General features: G+C 53.1%; 8 protein-coding genes and 1 non-coding gene across 9 annotated transcripts; 4 read left to right on the forward strand and 5 right to left on the reverse strand.

Annotated features, from left to right (window-relative positions):
- Positions 1–199: 199 nt before the first annotated feature.
- Positions 200–1,855, reverse strand: Aud_003231 (carboxylesterase/lipase family protein; the record flags this gene model as incomplete). The annotated part of the gene is made up of 1 exon (XM_043288185.1): positions 200–1,855. One exon carries the CDS (start codon positions 1,853–1,855, stop codon positions 200–202), a length of 1,656 nt encoding a protein of 551 aa, XP_043144120.1.
- Positions 1,856–3,377: 1,522 nt separating this feature from the next.
- Positions 3,378–4,353, forward strand: Aud_003232 (uncharacterized protein; the record flags this gene model as incomplete). Its single annotated transcript, XM_043288186.1, has 2 exons — positions 3,378–3,900; positions 4,040–4,353. The coding sequence occupies 2 exons, from the start codon at positions 3,378–3,380 to the stop codon at positions 4,351–4,353; spliced, it is 837 nt and encodes a 278-aa protein (XP_043144121.1).
- A 233-nt stretch (positions 4,354–4,586) lies between these two features.
- On the forward strand, positions 4,587–4,658 carry Aud_003233. Its single transcript has one exon. It is a non-coding gene; the product is annotated as a tRNA-Arg (tRNA).
- Positions 4,659–5,051: 393 nt separating this feature from the next.
- Aud_003234 (CAIB/BAIF family enzyme) lies at positions 5,052–6,533 on the forward strand (the record flags this gene model as incomplete). The annotated part of the gene is made up of 1 exon (XM_043288187.1): positions 5,052–6,533. The coding sequence occupies one exon, from the start codon at positions 5,052–5,054 to the stop codon at positions 6,531–6,533; it is 1,482 nt and encodes a 493-aa protein (XP_043144122.1).
- A 457-nt stretch (positions 6,534–6,990) lies between these two features.
- Aud_003235 (glycoside hydrolase family 16 protein) lies at positions 6,991–8,135 on the reverse strand (the record flags this gene model as incomplete). Its single annotated transcript, XM_043288188.1, has 2 exons — positions 6,991–7,282; positions 7,336–8,135. 2 exons carry the CDS (start codon positions 8,133–8,135, stop codon positions 6,991–6,993), a joined length of 1,092 nt encoding a protein of 363 aa, XP_043144123.1.
- A 1,562-nt stretch (positions 8,136–9,697) lies between these two features.
- On the reverse strand, positions 9,698–10,125 carry Aud_003236 (uncharacterized protein; the record flags this gene model as incomplete). Its single annotated transcript, XM_043288189.1, has 2 exons — positions 9,698–10,042; positions 10,123–10,125. The coding sequence occupies 2 exons, from the start codon at positions 10,123–10,125 to the stop codon at positions 9,698–9,700; spliced, it is 348 nt and encodes a 115-aa protein (XP_043144124.1).
- Positions 10,126–11,284: 1,159 nt separating this feature from the next.
- Positions 11,285–14,067, reverse strand: Aud_003237 (uncharacterized protein; the record flags this gene model as incomplete). Its single annotated transcript, XM_043288190.1, has 8 exons — positions 11,285–11,654; positions 11,712–11,804; positions 11,853–11,923; positions 11,974–12,062; positions 12,110–12,651; positions 12,703–12,793; positions 12,840–13,742; positions 13,794–14,067. The coding sequence occupies 8 exons, from the start codon at positions 14,065–14,067 to the stop codon at positions 11,285–11,287; spliced, it is 2,433 nt and encodes an 810-aa protein (XP_043144125.1).
- Positions 14,068–14,625: 558 nt separating this feature from the next.
- Positions 14,626–15,644, forward strand: Aud_003238 (CSN8/PSMD8/EIF3K family protein; the record flags this gene model as incomplete). The annotated part of the gene is made up of 2 exons (XM_043288191.1): positions 14,626–14,795; positions 15,065–15,644. 2 exons carry the CDS (start codon positions 14,626–14,628, stop codon positions 15,642–15,644), a joined length of 750 nt encoding a protein of 249 aa, XP_043144126.1.
- Positions 15,645–15,961: 317 nt separating this feature from the next.
- Aud_003239 (2,3-bisphosphoglycerate-independent phosphoglycerate mutase) lies at positions 15,962–17,699 on the reverse strand (the record flags this gene model as incomplete). Its single annotated transcript, XM_043288192.1, has 4 exons — positions 15,962–16,172; positions 16,238–16,820; positions 16,878–17,615; positions 17,669–17,699. 4 exons carry the CDS (start codon positions 17,697–17,699, stop codon positions 15,962–15,964), a joined length of 1,563 nt encoding a protein of 520 aa, XP_043144127.1.
- Between the last annotated feature and the right edge of the window lie 82 nt (positions 17,700–17,781).

The following is a 17,781-nucleotide window of genomic DNA, read 5'->3' on the forward strand; positions in this document are numbered from 1 at the left end:
GCAATTCAACTTTTTGCTTTCTGTTTCAACTTTCATCTGCATCATTATTCTTAATTTGGGAGTCCTTTACCAGAGACACGCTGGTGGATGGTTGTAGGCCATTCTATTTTTCTATTTTGGGCTATACGCTACTCTACGTCTGCAGCACATCTAATGCTTCCATTCCCTGAAAACATGACGCCTGCTCCTCAGGTAGCACCTAATACGGAATCTGCCGGTGGTACCACTCCATCAGAAACTCAATCTGGTCCCTCTTGGCAATAGGTACATTAGTAAATGCATTGCCCAGTTCCATGACCACCTGGGTGCCATTAGGGCTGTTGGGGCTCCAGTGCGGCAACGCCCCCTTGCCGGTGTACGAGCCGCCCGTATTCGGATTCAGCGTTTTGGCAAAGTTGGCCCAGTAGGCGGACATCTTCTCTTGGATCTCGTAGTCGGCTTCGGTGAAAGGGTACTGGTCGGCATTGGCGTATAGAGCGTTCAGGGCATACATGATCTCCGACTGGTGGAAGGCGCCTTGGTCCTGGCGGGGCGGGGCGTGAGTCCAGTAGTAGGTGTAGAACGGGGCGGACGCAGCCTTGTACCACTCGGTGGCGTAGGCCCACGACCCGACAAGAGAGGCGTCGCGGGCCGCGGCGTTCCAGGATCGGTCGGCGGTGCTTTGGTTGCCGTTGTCCGGGTACAGCTTGATGTAGCGGTTGTAGAGGTCGCCGTATTTGTGCGAGGTGTAGTTCTCGTATTCCTCCACGGTGTAGTCGGTGGACGGGGAGGCGCCAGACTCGTCCTTGGTGTTCCCTGTGATGACGGGGACATCGTTGGCGGGGCCGTTGAGGAGCGTCTCGATGTACTTGGAGGGGAGAACATAGTTGTCGAGGACTGGCTTGAAGATCAGGGGATAGCCAGCAGACAGTGCAGTGACCCACGAGATCCAAGTGCTGTTGACACGGTCCTGCGAGCCGACCAGCAGTTCCTCCATAGACAATGTCCGCAATTCGGCAATGCTGGAGACATTATGGGCGGCGATGTAGTCGGCACCGTGGATAAGAGCCGTGGACATGTTGACATAAGAAGTGGCGAGACCAGCCAGCAGCGGGTCGTATGGGTATCGGATGCCAGACTGAGAGATGCCACCATGGAAGTAGCCTTTGAACAGCGGGCTGTTCACCGCATGGTAAACCTGGGAAGAACCAAAGGACTGACCGGCCACTACCACCCGGTCAGGGTCACCACCGAAGTTGGCGATGTTCTTCTTCACCCATTTCAGCACCTCAAGTTGATCAAGCACCCCATAGTTTCCTGACGTATTGTGGCCAGTGACTGCCAGGCCCTCTGCATTCAGCTCTGGATGCGCCAGGTACCCGAACACATCATCTCTGCGGTTGAAGGTAATAAGGATGACATCTTTCAAAGCCATCCCGCCGCCATACCACCAGGGCTGATCGCTGGTCTCGTCCGAGCCCTGGTTCCAGACCATGACCGGCAGCTTAGCATCCGCAGAGCCGGCATTGGTCCATAGATTCAGACTCAGGCAATCCTCGCTGGTGTAGCTGGACTCATCGGTGGGACAACGAGGGCCAAACTGGGTGGCCTTCAAGGTTTCATTCCACGGTTCGCGTGGCTGGGGCGGCTTCCAGCGGTTTCGATAACCGGTATCCGCTGCAAAGGGGATGCCTAGGAAAGCCGTCACATTGGACTCGGAGATGCCAAAGAATTTCTCAAGCGTAGACTCGTTGAAGTACTTGAAGCCTTGGACCGGGCCATAGTTGGTCTGAATGATTTGGTCCCAGAGCTGGGCTTGGGCGACTGCAGCGCCCAGGGCCATCGAGGCGAGGCCCTTGAACGCGAACGGGGGCATGGTATCCTTAGGAGAACAATTGCGGCTCAAGAGTAGGAGAGATGGTGAAGACAAAGAAAGAGAGAGAGGTTCTGGCAGGGAACTTCTTCAATATAAATACACCTGCTGTAGCATAGTATGCCATGTCTGAAGACACCGCTCCGAAGGATCCAACAAGCAGTCGACCCGGACTGCATGGTGAGTGCGTGAAGAAAGGCATCTTCGCCCGAGACTCCACATGCAATCGATCATGGAGAGAACCTCTTGACGGCTGCAGCCTGCATGGATAGCGGCATCAGATAGATCAGTGTGTCGGCTGGGGAGACACAAAGGGATGTTCGACTACGTAATCTCCAATCGTCATCCTGTCGATCAAAAGTCTTCTCGGCTAGGGACTATCGTAAATCGTAATGCCACAGTGTCCCCGAGGCCCTAGTACAGCACGTCAGGCACCTACTCTGCACATCACCAGGCACTGGAGACTTCATGCCGGTTTCAGGAACACCGAGTGACGACAGCAGAGAGCCCACTCAAGCCACGCGTTTCCAATGTAGCAGAAGGACGGGACAACAACAGTATACCCAGATAGCGAGACTTGCAATCGTCCTCAGCAGTCGCACGATATACCCGACTAGCAGGTAACTCCGGAGTGAACTAAATCTCGGTGAACATCACTGAATCAGGGAATTTCGTACGACGCACCTCCATCTAGTAATCTCGAGCGAGTATCCTGTCTGTCGACCATTTGTCAAGAGTTAATTATGCTGCATTTCAAAAATCCATATTGGTCAACTAGATAGACAATGATTATTGAAGCGAAAATTGAACATGGTTAGCTGGAGTAGACCAAGGTCCCGCAATGTGTCAACCACTTGTGTTTTCAGCAATGACTTCTTGCGGACATCAGAATACGGATAAAGAGCTCCTGAGGGTCTTAACAAGGTGGATAGCACTCGGCAATTACAGTGTTTGTTTGTACGACGTAGAGGAGTAGACAGAGAGATCCTGGTGGAGATACATGGGCTAAGCTTTGCGCCAAATTTTCTAATATTTTACAGATCATTTTTAGATACAAGCAGAAGCTCGTAGTTTTAAGGTGAATGCGCAGAATCAGAACAAGGTAACGCACACTTAGTACACAAGAAATGACATGCCAACAGGGAACTCTTGCTAGGCAAAGGAAGGATTAGTGGTGTGACAATCTCAACGTCAATGTGATCATCGACAACTTCAGAAATGCCCAAACCGCTTGCGAATCAGCAGGCAGTGCTTCCGTGTAGCGCATGCAGTGAGCGACTTCCCAAGGGTTGCTTAACAGACACAGTGTGCCCTCTGAGGATAATGCCTAAGTAAAAGTGGGGACACGCTAGAAGGGGCGCTAAAAACCACTACACTCAGCCCAGGTTATATGACTGTGTCCACATTTACCCCTCAGCTTCTGCCACTATTTAACATTATCCGTTGCTCCCTATCTGTTAATGGTGAATTTCTCTACCTCCAAGACGACCGGCTCACTGAAAAGTTCCGCCGCCACCATGACAGCATGGCTGCGTTCTATCTTTTCCCCCGTCTCCCCACTGAGCTTCGCGCGCGAATCTGGGAGTTGACAGTCGAGCCACGCACTGTTGAGGTCCGTGGTAAGAAAATGCCTGGGTCATGGCGCAAGGTTTTGCATGTAACCTCGTCAACACCGGTACCTGCAGTCCTTCAGGCCTGCCATGAAGCCCGAAACCTGAGACTATACCAGCAGGCCTTCATCTTCTCCTCAGCAGTTGAGCGGCGGTATGTCTGGGTCAACTTTGATATCGACATGATATCAATTGGGGACACAGATTTTGACATAATGGAACCGGCTGAACAACTGCTGATCCGCCAGCTTACCATTCAGCGCAAGAATACATTTTTCATCTTTGAGTCCTATGAGCTTTTTTCTAATCTGGAGGAGATGCATATCATCTGTGAAGACGGCCTAATGGCATGGCAGGATGCCTGGGAAAATCTTCCCTGGCCATGTCCAAAAAAGAATCTGAGGTTCATTGACAAGGAGACGGGGCAGATTGCAGTTGGTGAGGACTTGGATAGGATGGTGGATGAATGGAAAGCATCTCTGCCTGATGATCCTGAATGATTGTTATCGATCTGTCTTGTATTTCATCCAACTTGCTGCGTTCCGTGGGCAACGCCCGACGCTGCGAGTCTCTGCAGCACATGTCGTCGATTTCGCCTGCGGCACGGGGCTAGTCACCTTCCTCGCAGAGACGCAGGTCGGACCAACAGGGGTATATCAGCGAGGAGATGCTGGTGGCGACGGCACAGGCCAGTTCGATTTGATCACCTATGCGGCGGTGCTTGTGCTGCTCGCTGATCCGCTTGCAGCGATACGGCGCTGGGCATCGCTGTTGAGGGAGGGCGGCAGGTTGGTTAAGGATATGGCGGCTAGGGATGTGCATGTCCCTGCGCGGATCTTTAAGCGGATTGGGCCGGAGCTTAGGCTCTCATTGCTGTGGGATCATAGCTGAGTGGAGGTGAGACAAAATCGGGTACTAGCTAAATTAGGGGGTAAAAGAAGGGACTGGGCTTCAAAGCCATAATCTAAGCGAGGATGGCCTGTCCTCCATGGAGCCTTCTGAGAAGTTCTCTGCTACGAAGTACCCCAGAACACTCTGAATATCATCTTCTCTAAGGACACCAATCAACAATGCTCTATCCGTATCTGTATGAAATATCTTTTCCGTCTAATTAAACAGAATCTGGTCTCGTGGCGCAATGGTAGCGCATTAGTTTCCGGTACTAAAGGTTGTGCGTTCGAGTCGCACCGGGATCGCATCCTTTTTTGGTTGTTTTTGCCTTCCTTCACCCGTCCTTCTCCTCTAATCATAGTGATTTTTTTTTGATTTTTTGGCCTCATGAGCGAGTTTCGAACTATGCCGTAAGTATATTGGACTCAGTTTTTAGGCAGATGCTGAATATCTTCTGTTCCGACTACCGAGCAGGTTCGTGTTCGGCATCTTATCCGGTTGAGTCAGTGGCATCCCATGACCAGGAATATATTGACAACTACTAGGACTGACTGGATGAACTGTTGCCGATATCCGCGGTAAGGTGATATGCGGGCATGAGGACCTTGATCCTCTCGCAGCGACGATTGTCAACAACAGCGTCAAGGTTTAAACATCGATATAGAAGCCTACAAAGCCTACATACACCTGCATACAACATGGCTGCTCCGGCACAGCCTGAACGACAGCCTGTCCCAGACAGGACATCCTTCACAGCAAAAGTCAGCGTGGAGTATATCTGGAAGCACCTCGGGCTCCCCGCCGAGTCGCTGGATGCGCTGGACCTACGAGGCAGCGGACCGGGCCTACCGTCGTCGTTCAAGATCGCCGACCTGGCGCAAGCATCCATCGGGCTCTCCGCTCTCCTCGCGGCGCAGATATACGCCCTCCGCACGGCTTCCCCAGTCCCCGCGGTGAGCGTGCCCCGCCAGCACGCCGCCGTCGAATTCAAGTCCGAGAGACTGTACACTCTCTCGGGCCAACCCGCCCAAAACCTCTGGGGCCCCCTCAGCGGCCTCCACCAGACCTCTGACGGCTACGTCCGCGTCCACGACGGCTTCCCCAACCACAGCAACGGCGCAAAAACCCTACTAGGCTGCCCACCAGCCGCCGACCGCCCCACCGTCAGCGCCGCCATCGCCCCCTGGCGCTCTGTCGACCTCGAAACCGCCGCCTTCGACTCCGGCTGCGTCATCTCCGCCCTGAGATCCTACGCCCAGTGGGACGTCACCCCGCACGCCCGTGCCGTCGCCGACCTCCCCATTCTCCTCCGCCGCATCGGCGACGCGCCCCAGGGCCTCCCCCCGTCCATGCGCAGCGCAAAAGCAGACAAGTGCCTCCGCGGGCTACGCGTGCTCGAGCTCTCCCGCGTCATCGCCACCCCACTCTCCGGCAAAACCCTCGCCGCCCACGGCGCAGACGTCCTCTGGGTAACCAGCCCCAACCTCCCAGACCTGCCGCCCATCGACCGGGAATTCGGCCGCGGCAAGCGCACCATCCAGATCGATCTCTCCTCGTCTCAAGGGGAAGCAGATCTCTGGCGGCTGCTTGACGACGCCCACGTCTTTGTGCAGGGCTACCGGCCGGGAGCTCTCGCGGCGCGGGGATTCTCAGAGCCGGCGTTGGCGGCGCGGGCCGCGCAGGCCGGCAGGGGGATCATCTGCGCGAATCTGTCGGCGTATGGTCCAACGGGTCCGTGGCGGGCGCGCCGCGGCTTCGACTCGCTGGTGCAGACGTGCTCCGGGATGAATGTGTCCGAGGCGGAGCACTACGGCGCCGGGGAGGCGGGGCGCGCGGCGCCGTGCCAGGTGCTGGATCATGCGGCGGGGTATTTCCTGGCGGCGGGGGTGGAGGCGGCGCTGTATCGGCAGGCGGCCGAGGGGGGGTCGTGGGCGGTGGATGTGTCGCTGGCCGGGGTGATGAAGTATCTGCGATCGCTGGGGCAGTATGAGGGGAAGACGGGGTTCGAGGGGCGGGATTACACGTGTCTGGCGGATGTGCCAGGAGAGTACCTCGAGACGAGGCAGACGGGGTTCGGGGAGATGACGTTTGTGAAGCATTCTGCTGCGGTGGAGGGGGTCGAGGTGGGGTGGGATGTTATGCCGAAGCCTTTGGGGTCGGATGAGAAGAGGTGGTTGTAGGCTGCATGCACCAGTGGCTATTTATATACTCCGCCCTAGATCTGAATTCGTCATGACTATCCTGATACCCATGGGCTTGGTTTAGTGGTCTATGATCAAATCTGCGCGATGACGACAGTCGATGAATGCTAGATTGAGCAAAGGCAATAAATTCAAATACAATGCGCATTGGTATATACGAATACAAAGCCAGGAACGAAGCCGAGACGATAAAATGACAGGAAGAGTCAGCGGATGTGACACGAGGCATGGACATGAGTAGATGAGGAAATTAGTAAGTGGAAAGACCTAGTCGACCAAACAGACGCCCAACCCCGAGTCCCATGCATACCACCGCGCGGTTTGACCAGCAAAGCAGCACGGGGATAAACAGTAGGTCTCTGAAACGCCATACAGAGCGGCAAAAGAGCATCAAGGTGGCGGACATCCCTTGCCGAGGGAACCACAACGGCAAGGGCTAATTGACCGGCTGGTATCCCTTGTGTTTCCACTCGCTCTGCTTCCAATCGTTCTGGAAAGTGCTCATTTCGGTACGTTCGTTGGCCCACTTGGCATCTTCGAGCGCGTGTTCGAGACGGCCCTTCTTGCGCTGCGCGATGAAGAAGAAGATGAATCCGGCGAGCATAGCCGCTCCAACGCACCCGGCCCCGATGTATACACCGGCCTTGGCCCCTGACGGGAGCTCGGTCCACTTCTCGGACAAGGATTTCGGTGGGTTGAGAATGGCATTGGCCACGGTGGAGTTACCCCTGTTGAGATCGGATTAGTATGCATTTGGCCAAGAACAGCGGCGCAAACTTACGCGATGACGTCGATGCTCTGCCAGGATCCAGAGTGATCGGTGTAGTTGTACTCCTTGCCGGTGTGGAAATCATGCACACGGACGCTCTGGAGGACCATGGTAAAAGGGGCTTTCGAGTAGTCCACCAGACCACCGGCCCATTCGATCGTGCCCTTCGCATTCGACTCAATACCGGCTGGCCAAATGCCGTAACGGATGTTGCAAGGAGTCTGCGGGTAATACGTGCCGTTCCCCTGGGACTCTTCGTATGTCAAGGTCCGGACGAGATTGCCGTCAATCCACCACTCCAGCTTCTCCTTGGTCCAGTGAGTGGTGTAGTTGTGGAATTCCGAGTCCGCATTGGGGACATAGTGATACCCGCCGCGGTTGAAGGTCTCATTGTTACCCTTGCCGAAATAGTTGGACTGGACCTCGCTGGTGTTGTAACCCACCCATTCCCAGTCAATCTCGTCCAAGTCGTTCGACTGCAGCACGATACTGCTGATGATACCGGCGCCCTTGGCCATCTTGACGTGGGACTCGACAATACCGAAGAAGATGTAGAAATTCGACTGCATCGTGGGCGATTGGTTCGCTCCTGTGATGGTAAATTGGGTTCCCTCGCTGGTGTGCGACAAGGCTCCGTTCGTGACGTTCCAGATGGTATCGTCGAGAGTCTGGTTGAAAGTGAATGTATTATTCATACCCAGGGCTGGATCAGCCGGACAGGTCTTCTTGAGAGGGTTGCACGCTGTCCATGTCTGGGCGGTCACCGAACAGATGCTGGTCACCAAGAGGGCCACGAGGTAAAGGAACAACATGATGGGGTCCTTAGGAGATCTCTCTCTCTCTAGATCGGTCGGTAGCGGTCAAAAAGTATGTAGATCCTATGCAAAGTGAAAGGCAGCCCAAACAGGCCCGAACGTATACTGCTTCCGCTGAAGCTCGACGAGATTTGGGGGGGATTTATGTGGATGGCCCGAGGGCAGTAAAGAGCGACAGAATCCGGATGAAGGAATGGACGTGCGATAGAGTCGCACGAGGAGTCTTCAGCCCACCCGCAAGTAGAAGAATACTATACGGGGTCGAGCAAAAGAAAGAGAGCGACAGGATCCGGAGGGGGAATCTGAGACGAACAGAGGAGAGAAAGACCGCAGACGGGCATGACTTTAGAAGACCACTCATTAAAAACGGAGGGACTAATTTTATTAGCATCAGCCACTTTTCTCCTGCCGCAGTGTCCGGCAACTTGGCGAGTCTCATCTGCACTATCATTTCTGCAGACTGGTAGACTGCAGCCGGCATTGTACCTGCTACTAGCTAGCTATGTAGTGTAGCGCTATGAATAACGAGTACTCAAGCTGGTTTCAGGGGTAAAACCTGACCCCAACTGACCAACAGCTGCTCTTGGACAGTGGGGCCGAGCGATGGTCTAGTCCACTTTGGGGCAAGTCTCTCTGCGCCGCTAGCCTATCTCGGTAAGTAGCTTTCTCGCTGTCCGCAGATTGTTCCTGAGCCTTGCCGAATGCGGCATGGTCGAACACGCATTGGGTTTTCCTCTCAGCCCTGGAGTCATGATTGGCTGATCATGTTACTACTGGAGATAAGAGCAGGCTAAACCCTGCCACGAAGGGAAAAAGTCGTGGCTCCGTTCAATAATCAGTAGGGGTGTTTGTTATTTACCCAGGTAAGGACCTAACTCTTAGTATGGTGTTTGTGGGTGTCTGGGATTAACACTTTAATATCCTTCAAAAACACAGGTACATGCCCAGAATGATGATGCCTAGAGATTTCTGTCGAGGATAAATTGTCCCCCATTGTCCGTGGTCTACTGGACTGTCCTCTTTCTAGTGGTGCGAGTTGAGTCTGTGCCTACGGTTCCACGCTCGAGTCATATCCCTAGAATCCTACCTAAATTTCGATAATTTTGATATGTAAATTGTGTAACGTGACAATAGTGGGCTATCAAAAATTCAAGGGATATATTTAGAAGGGGATCCATCCTGTCAATAGTTCAGGAGATGTGCAGGCATAGATCTCATGTTCCATATCTAATAGGAGTTCTCGTCTTAACGGCCATGGCCCACCTTATGCCTTGAATTGAAGGCAGTAACGAACCATGGACTAATATATATCAAACAAACGACATTAATATCTATTGCCCTTCACACAGTATGACGACGAGTGCACCATAGACACACTTGTACGACAACACATCAAGTTTATTAATACCAATCCCCAACTCCAATCCCAGTAATTCATATCATATCCCTATCCATCTCATCATGACATCTCGTGACCCCGATCATTCCTCATTATCATTACACATACAGTCATACCAGATCGCCGCCGGAAACAGATGCCAAAACACCTGATAAGACTCCTAATTCAGATATACCTTGGCCGGCCGCCGAATATCCTCCCGGCGTCTCCGCGAACGGCTCGGCTTCTCGACATATTCCACATAAGACGGACTACTCCGGCGTCGACGATGCGTCGACCGGACTTCCGTCCCCCCTCCCCCGCTGTATCCATAATCGGGTTCTCCACCTCCAAAAGCTCCAGGCAATGAGCAGACACGGAAGAGCCAGATAAGCAGCAACGTGCCGGCAATGGTGCCGATGACGATACCTGCAATGCCGCCGCCTGAGATACTACTGGGGCAATTGCAGTTGTCCGATGAGGAGGAGGACTGCCGGGCCTGAAGGATGTTGGACAGAACAGGTGCCTATGTGATATGGTCAGATCCATGGTTCCGTAACTCGGGCCGTTGCGGAGTAATCCAGAGATAGGAGGCAAACAACTTACCATGTTGGGATTTTCGATATTTGATCTCAGATATCAGGCACGGGAGGCGAGAGTGATCCACTCGATGATTTTCCTCTATAAGTGTGGCGATGGTGCCGTGTAGATGCCGAGACCGACAATCTTACCGAGTGAGCTGAGATGGGCTCTCAACTCAAAGAAACGAGAGACAAGGCACCTCAAGGAGAGGAAGAATCGAACGGCCACAGAATAGATATAAGAGGAGATGGGATGGACGGTAACTTCGTCCTCTTTGTCCCTCCATCGTTCTAAATATCCGATTGTTCCGCGCGCTGACGTCAATCGCACGTCTTCCTGGACAAGCGGGACAAAGAAGCGATCACCATCTTCCATGTACCTTTTAGCCCGCACCGAATCTTGAAACTGGGAAATCTCCCGGCTACGGCCACCTGTGAGCGTGAGCATTGGTCAATTTGGCTTGGAATTGGCGCGGAAGACTGTCTCTCTGTCTCTCTGTCCCTCACATGACGAGGGGCTGTCCTGTCGATTCGGCTATCACTCGCAGTCAGAGAGGGGCTATCGTTAAAGGTCTGTAGTGCATTGCATTAAACTACTGCCATGAGCCTTACGTCTTGGTCGTGTACCTGCTTTGATCTTTGATTCCCTATTCCCTCTCTCTAATGCCGAGACTCGAGTCTCCATCGCATGTGATGGCTCCCCTCGAAGGATCGGACACTAAAACCATCCACAGCGCCAGTGACGCAATCGATCACCACAATACAACCCAAGCCAGCAACTAATTCCACAGACGCTGCTTGTCAGCACTGCTTTGTCGGATGCGGTCTTTACTTTTATTATATAATCAAGCAGATAACCAGTCTGCCGTTTTACTATCGAGGTACATGACCATGATTGGACAATTGTGACCACATCCAGATGCTAACATACGAAACCCTGTTAGAAAAGGCTTCGCTGATACTAATTCTCTGTTCATCTCAACCATTTTCTTCATTGAAAGACGGCTAATAGAGCAGATTTAATGCTCAAACCAGCTGTTACATTTAACCCTTATGAGCGTTTGCTAATGACATGTAAAGAGCGACATTTTCAAGGTCCTGGACCCTTCTGGCTCCTAGGAAAAGCCAGGCGAGGCCATGTGAGCCAGCCCTAAGGAGACAACTCGTACACGCAATTGCACGGCAGCTTACAGCTGGACATGTCCAGGCGACGGTGGCACGCTACCCGTCTCCCAGTTCTTCATCTCAGCACCTAATTCAAACTCAATAGTCCCTCCCTGGACCATGAGGTCCTCGTGCTCGAACCAGTTCTTTGTCCACTCTTTGCCATTGATCTTGACGCTTTGCACATAATAGCCCTCATCTAACCCCGTCGCAGTAATTCTCAATGTCTGGTTCCCGTTGACCGTCATGTTCAGATCAGGGAACCACGGCGACGAGATCAGGTAGACCGGTTGGGTGACCACGGGGTAGATGCCAAGCATCTGCCACAAGAGCCAGGAGTTCATGGCGCCTGCATCGCTGTTTCCTGGCACTCCGTAGGGAGCGTCCTTGAAGCTGCATGGCGATATGGTCAGCTACTGTCGAGTAGATTGAAAAATAAGATTCCCTTACTACTGCAATCCCAGACTACGGGACATTTGAACGCTCTTCGCTTGTTTGTTGATATAGTTGTAGAGGTACGGTGTTGCAAAATCGGGCTCATTCCTGCCTCATGTAAGTTGTTTTGTACGGTTGATCGATGGCAGCACGTACCCAATATTCATCAGAGTCGTTATGCCCGCGCCGTTTGCACCAAGATCCTGAACTGACAGATTGGGCTTGAACTACGCAATATCAGCACAATCCTCAAACAATCTGCTCAACCCGTGCCTACCATAGTGTCTAGCCGGTCCTCAAACGTGTCTGGCCCACCCATAAAGTCAATCAACGTCTCCATGTCATGCGGGATCACGAAAGAGTACTCTGAAGCCATGGTCAGTACAGATCTCAGGACGGGATACTCCACTTACCCCATGGTACGCCTTCATAAGTATACGCATGCCATTCGCACTCGTAACAATACAGCGGGTCGTATCCGCTATTGTTGAATGTGCCGTTCGAGAACTTTGGGGCTAGAAACCCAGTGAAGTTCAAGCTCTCCACTTCGGGATTCCATAGCCTTTGCCATCCCGCCGACCTGTTCAGATACTTCTCGCGATCACCGGGCATCTCCCCGCTGGCTACCTGGCTCAAGGCAAAGTCATTGAGACTGTACTCGACGGTCCGCGAGATGGAGCGTGTGTTTCGATCCTGAGAGACATAGCCCAATTCAAGCCAGTCCCCCAACGCTCCTCGACCCTCCTTGGTGCTCGCTGATAGATCCGTAGCATCAAAGGTATTGTACGGGATGACTTCAGCGTCCGTCTTCATTGCTGCGTACCCTTCTGTCCAATTGATTGCGCCACGCAACCCTTTGACGTACGCATCGGCAAGGACATTGTCGGCGTTGGAGCCGCCTTGCACCAGTCCGTTATAATTGCCCGAGCGTCCGTCTGGTAGGAAGCCTTGATGCCTATTACCTTGCTTAACCCAGAAATGTGGTTCTCTTCAAGGGTGGCCTTACCTCCATATGTCAATGAGACCACGGATCATGGATTCGTAGTAGGTAGGCTGGAAGATATGGTAGAAGCTCACTGTGCAGCGGAAGATGTCCCCTGAAACAAGTCAGTACATAATCAGAGAGCCTCCATGGATACGGACAGAGAGTATAAAAGTCATCCCATAACGGCTCCTCCGACTGCCAGAGCGGATTCTCTCCAGTCCGGTTAGAGGGCATCAGATGCATGAAATACAGGGAGCTGTAGAGCAGCCGCACGTGGGTCATGTTTGCAGTACTGTCAAGTGGCACCTGGATCTTGCCGAGGACCTCCTGATTCCATTGATCAACGGCGCCTTTGACGGTGTCATTGAGTCTCCACGAGGGGATCTCGGATCTGATATACGACCGAGCCCTATCGGACGATATCAACGAGATACCGGTTCGTGAGACGATCTGTGGATTTGCCTTTTCGCCCCAGCTGAAAAGAGCGCCAACACGATCATTCATAGGCCCCGATGTTGCCTTATCCGTTACGTTACCGTATATTGGCTCTCCTACAGCGCCAGCGAGTGTCTGGTATCGTGGGATGGGATCTGTATTTGCTCCGGTGAAGGTCCGAGCCATTGTAGGCTTGTCGGAGAATTCTCCATAAAAATAGACCGTGAAGGGCGCTCCATTGTTCCAGCCGCCGACGTACGTCCCATATCCGCTGTAAGCCCTACCGTGCTCTTCGATTTTGATCTCTCCGCCAACATAGTATTGGCCATTCGCATCTCCAAGATTACCGGGCAGATAGTGAGATACATCCACGAGCACATGCTTCTCGCCCTGAGGAAACGAGTAGTGAACAAGACCGGCGTGACTGGAAGCAGAAAGCTCTACCTGAACACCATTCTGCAGCTGGGTCTTGAAATAGCCTACACTGACCGTATCCTGACCGGCTCTGGGCTGACTGTACGTTAGATTATCGAGGATATTAACAGGAGGCGACACACTTGTCAGAGGCATCTGCGCAATGAGCCCATATTTCGGAGAACCTCCTGTCCCGCTTTCATGCATCATGGCTGGGACACGTCAGAAAAGAGTGAGCATCGGATTTCGAGCAAATCACATACTGATCGCGGTCACGTTGCCATCAGGCGTCCATCCGCCGTTCAGCACAGCAATGCTCCAGTTTGCGGCCGTCGTGTCTATTCCCATTTTGACCATTCCGAAGGGTCGTGCAGCTCCGACGAATATGTCGCCTCCTCCGTAGCCTTTGCCGGGAAAAGGGCCTTCTGATCCCATCAGAGCATTTACATACTGTGTGTAATCGACAGAGGACGACGCAGAGATCGACGCTGCCAAAGCCAAAAGCCAGTGAAACGTTAGACTAAGAAGAAGGCGCATGATTTGAGCAAAATATCCAATTGTAATGCGTAGTAGATCTATGCTAGAAGGATTCCCTTGCCAATGGACCCAAAAAAACAATCTAACGACATTCAAGAATCCAAGGGCAGAGCATCCATATATAACCCTGGCCGGCGCATGTCCGGCGAAACAGGAATGTGACCTGGACGGATATCATTCTGAACAAGAGAGGTGTGACCGGGAATAACGGCGCATCAAACGGTGAAGCAAGCTTCAGTTTTCATCATCAATCTGCGGGGTAAGACATGATCAACCAAACCATGTCCCAAAATCGACAACCTGATGCTTGTTGTTGTTCTACCGAATACGTATACCCCGGTAAACGGGGTGGTGTACTACCGCGCGGTAAAACTATACGTTCTTGGATGGTTTCTCCGGTCGACCGCCGCACAGCAGAACAGACATCCCAAAAAACCCACCAAAAAAGAACATCCCGCAATAGCGATCACGATAAACCCGCCTTCATTGCCGCCGTCTGTGTCAGCTGAACCTTCTCAACTCCTCCTCTCCATACCCTCAGACGACCGACTCAACAAAATGGGTGTCACTTTTGACAAGTGTGATACGCGGCCGGCGCATATCGAGGCCATCCTCAACGGCCTGGACAGATACAACCCCGAGACCACCACAGTATTCCAAGACTATGTTGTCCAGCAATGCGAAGAGCGCACATTCGACTGCTACGCCAACCTGGCTCTGCTGAAGCTGTGAGTACCATCTTTTGTTGCTCTCAAACACCGCGCTTGCCCTGGACTCCTCGTCGCGGGGGGTGTTCAGATCGCATGGGACGAACATGATGAACAACCTTGTTTTTCTTCATAATCACGTTTCCTATTACCTGACATCCCCCCTGGGATGAATGTCGAGAAAAAGCAACATGTTCTGAGAACAACAACTGTCCCATTGGGCTAGCTTTTATTACCCCGACTTTGCTCATACTTCCGTTACTGACAAGATGTTCCCACTCTTAAAACAGCTACCAATTCAACCCTCACCTCCTCCAGCCCGAAACCGTTACCAACGTCCTCGCCAAGGCCCTCACCGTCTTCCCCTCACCCGCTTTCTCGCTCTGCCTTGCCCTCCTCCCCGCCCACACCCAGCCCTTCCCCACCGCCGACGCCGACGCTTCCCAGACCTCTGATTTCGTCGAATCCGTCCAGAAGCTCGCCCGCCTGTCCACCCTCCTCGAGTCCGCCCAGTACGCCCAGTTCTGGTCGACCCTGAACTCCGATGACCTGTACGCGGACCTGGTCGCCGACGTCGCTGGCTTCGAGGAGCTCGTGCGCATCCGCATCGCCATCGAGGTTGGCAAGGCCTTCCGGGAGATCAACGCCGAGGTGCTGGAGCAGTGGCTCGACCTGCGCAGCCGGGAGGCGCTCGAGAAGTTCGTCACCGAGGTCTGCAGCTGGGAGGTGGACAAGGCTGGCCCCAACGGCACCGTGGTCAAGGTGCCCACGAACAAGGAGAACGAGGCGCGCAGCGAGGTCAAGAGCGAGCGCGTGGGTGTGGACATGTTCGGCCGTGTGATCAGACGGGGTTTTGAGCAGGCTGCGTAAAGCGGGGATCTTCCTTAAATTCTTCTATGACTCTTTTTTTTTTTTTTTCTCTCTCTCTCATCCTATTTCTAGAGATCTGGTTGTTGCATTGATCTCTTCTACTTGTGCTAAGACAACCCAATGATGATGAAGGTAGAACCAGCATGGGAGGTTCCGGAAAAAAAAGTCTTGGGACCCGGCGCATTTGGCGTTCTGAGATTAGGTCTCTGTGTGTGTGTGTAAAAAGAAACAAAGTATCTTGATTCATAGATCCATAACCAGCTGGAAATAGCCTTTTTCTAAACAAAAAAAAGGAAAAGATTCTATATATGAATGATCTAGGCCTTGACCAGAAGACTTTTACCCGACATCTCCTCGGGCTGTTCGATGCCCATGGCGGCGAGGATGGTGGGTGCAACGTCTCCGAGGACACCCTCCTCCTTCTTGAGGCTCCAGCCCTCGGGGGCGTTAGCAAGGACGAGGGGAACCTTGTTGGTCGTGTGAGAGGTCTTGGGAGTGCCCTTCTCGTTGAGCATCTCCTCCGCGTTACTGGGAAACAAATGTACGTTAGCCTGATAGAGACAGGTCAAGTGGTGGAAATGAGAGCAACCTACCCGTGATCGGCGGTGATGAACAGAACGTATCCGTGCTTCTTGCAAGCCTCGTAGATTTCACCAATGGCCTTGTCGGTGGCAGCGACACCCTTGATGGCGGCTTCGTACACACCGGTATGACCGACCATGTCGGGAGGAGCGAAGTTGTTCATGATGAACTCGAATTTTCCCTCGGCGATGCGCTCGGCCATCTTCTTGCCGACGGCGTCGGCGCTCATCTCGGGCTCATGGTCGTAGGTAGGAACCTTGGGCGAGGGAATCATATCGCGCACCTCGCCAGGGAACTGCTTCTCGATACCTCCGTTGAAGAAGAAAGTGACGTGCGCGTACTTTTCGGTCTCAGCGACGTGGCACTGCTGGATGTCCTTCTTGCTGAGCCACTCGGCCAGAACATTGCCCATTTTCTGAGGGGGGAAGGCAACGGGGAAAGTGTAGTCGGTCTTGTACTGGGTCATGGTGGTGATGTCGATGTTCTTGGGGTAAGGGAAGTCGGGCTTGGGAGAGCGGTCATAGTCACCCAGCAGCTGGGTAATCTCACGGACACGGTCTGAACGGTAGTTGAAGAAGAAGAGGGTATCGTCGTCTGCAAGACACAGTCAGTTTTCGAACGAGCAGTTGTCCGATTTCCCTAGAAACATACCCTGCACACGCCTCTCCTTGCCGCCAACAATGATGGGCTTGAGGAACTCATCGTTCTCACCCTTCTCATAGCGCTCCTTGATAGTCTTCACGGGATCAGAGCTCTCTTCGCCCTCACCGCTGACAATACCCTTCATGGCAACTTCGACTCTGTCCCAACGCTTGTCGCGGTCCATAGCGTAGTAGCGTCCAACCACCGTGGCGATCTCACCGATGCCGACCTCCTTGGTGTGGTCGAGCAAGTCTTGCATGTACTTGGTAGCGCTCTTGGGGTCGGTATCACGGCCGTCACCGAAGAAGTGGATGAAGACCTGAGGGATCTCCATCTCCTTGGCCACCTTCAACAGACCGACCAGGTGAGTGATGTTGGAGTGAACACCACCATCAGAGACCAGACCCAGCAGGTGCAGGCGACCATTGCCCTCCTTGGCGCGGGTAAAAGACTTGACAACGTTGTCGATCTTTTTCAATTCACCCTTCTTGAGGGTCTGATCAATGCGAACGCTGTCCTGCCAGACAACACGGCCAGCACCGATGTTCAGATGACCAACCTCACTGTTGCCCATCAAGCCCTCCGGCAGACCGACGGCCAACGATGAGGCATCCAGCTCGGTATATCCTTGAGCGGTCTTCGAGTTCTCTTCGGCAAAGCCGGACATGTAGGGTGTCTCCGCGGCAGCGATCGCATCTCCCTCCTTGGGAGAGTCGGGGCCTGGGATACCCCAACCGTCGATGACGACTATTCAACATTAGCGATCGACTTGATGTAGCACCCTATCGTGGAGAGCTTACTCAGAACGACTTTTTGGTCAACCTTGGTCATTGTGAAGCTAGTCCAAGAGTTAGTTAATGGACGGAAGGTAACGACCAATTTTTGATGGGGTGGAAATGAGTGAGGATAATTC

This window comes from Aspergillus udagawae (assembly GCF_001078395.1).
Source record: "Aspergillus udagawae IFM 46973 DNA, scaffold_2, whole genome shotgun sequence".
NCBI lineage: Eukaryota > Fungi > Ascomycota > Eurotiomycetes > Eurotiales > Aspergillaceae > Aspergillus > Aspergillus udagawae.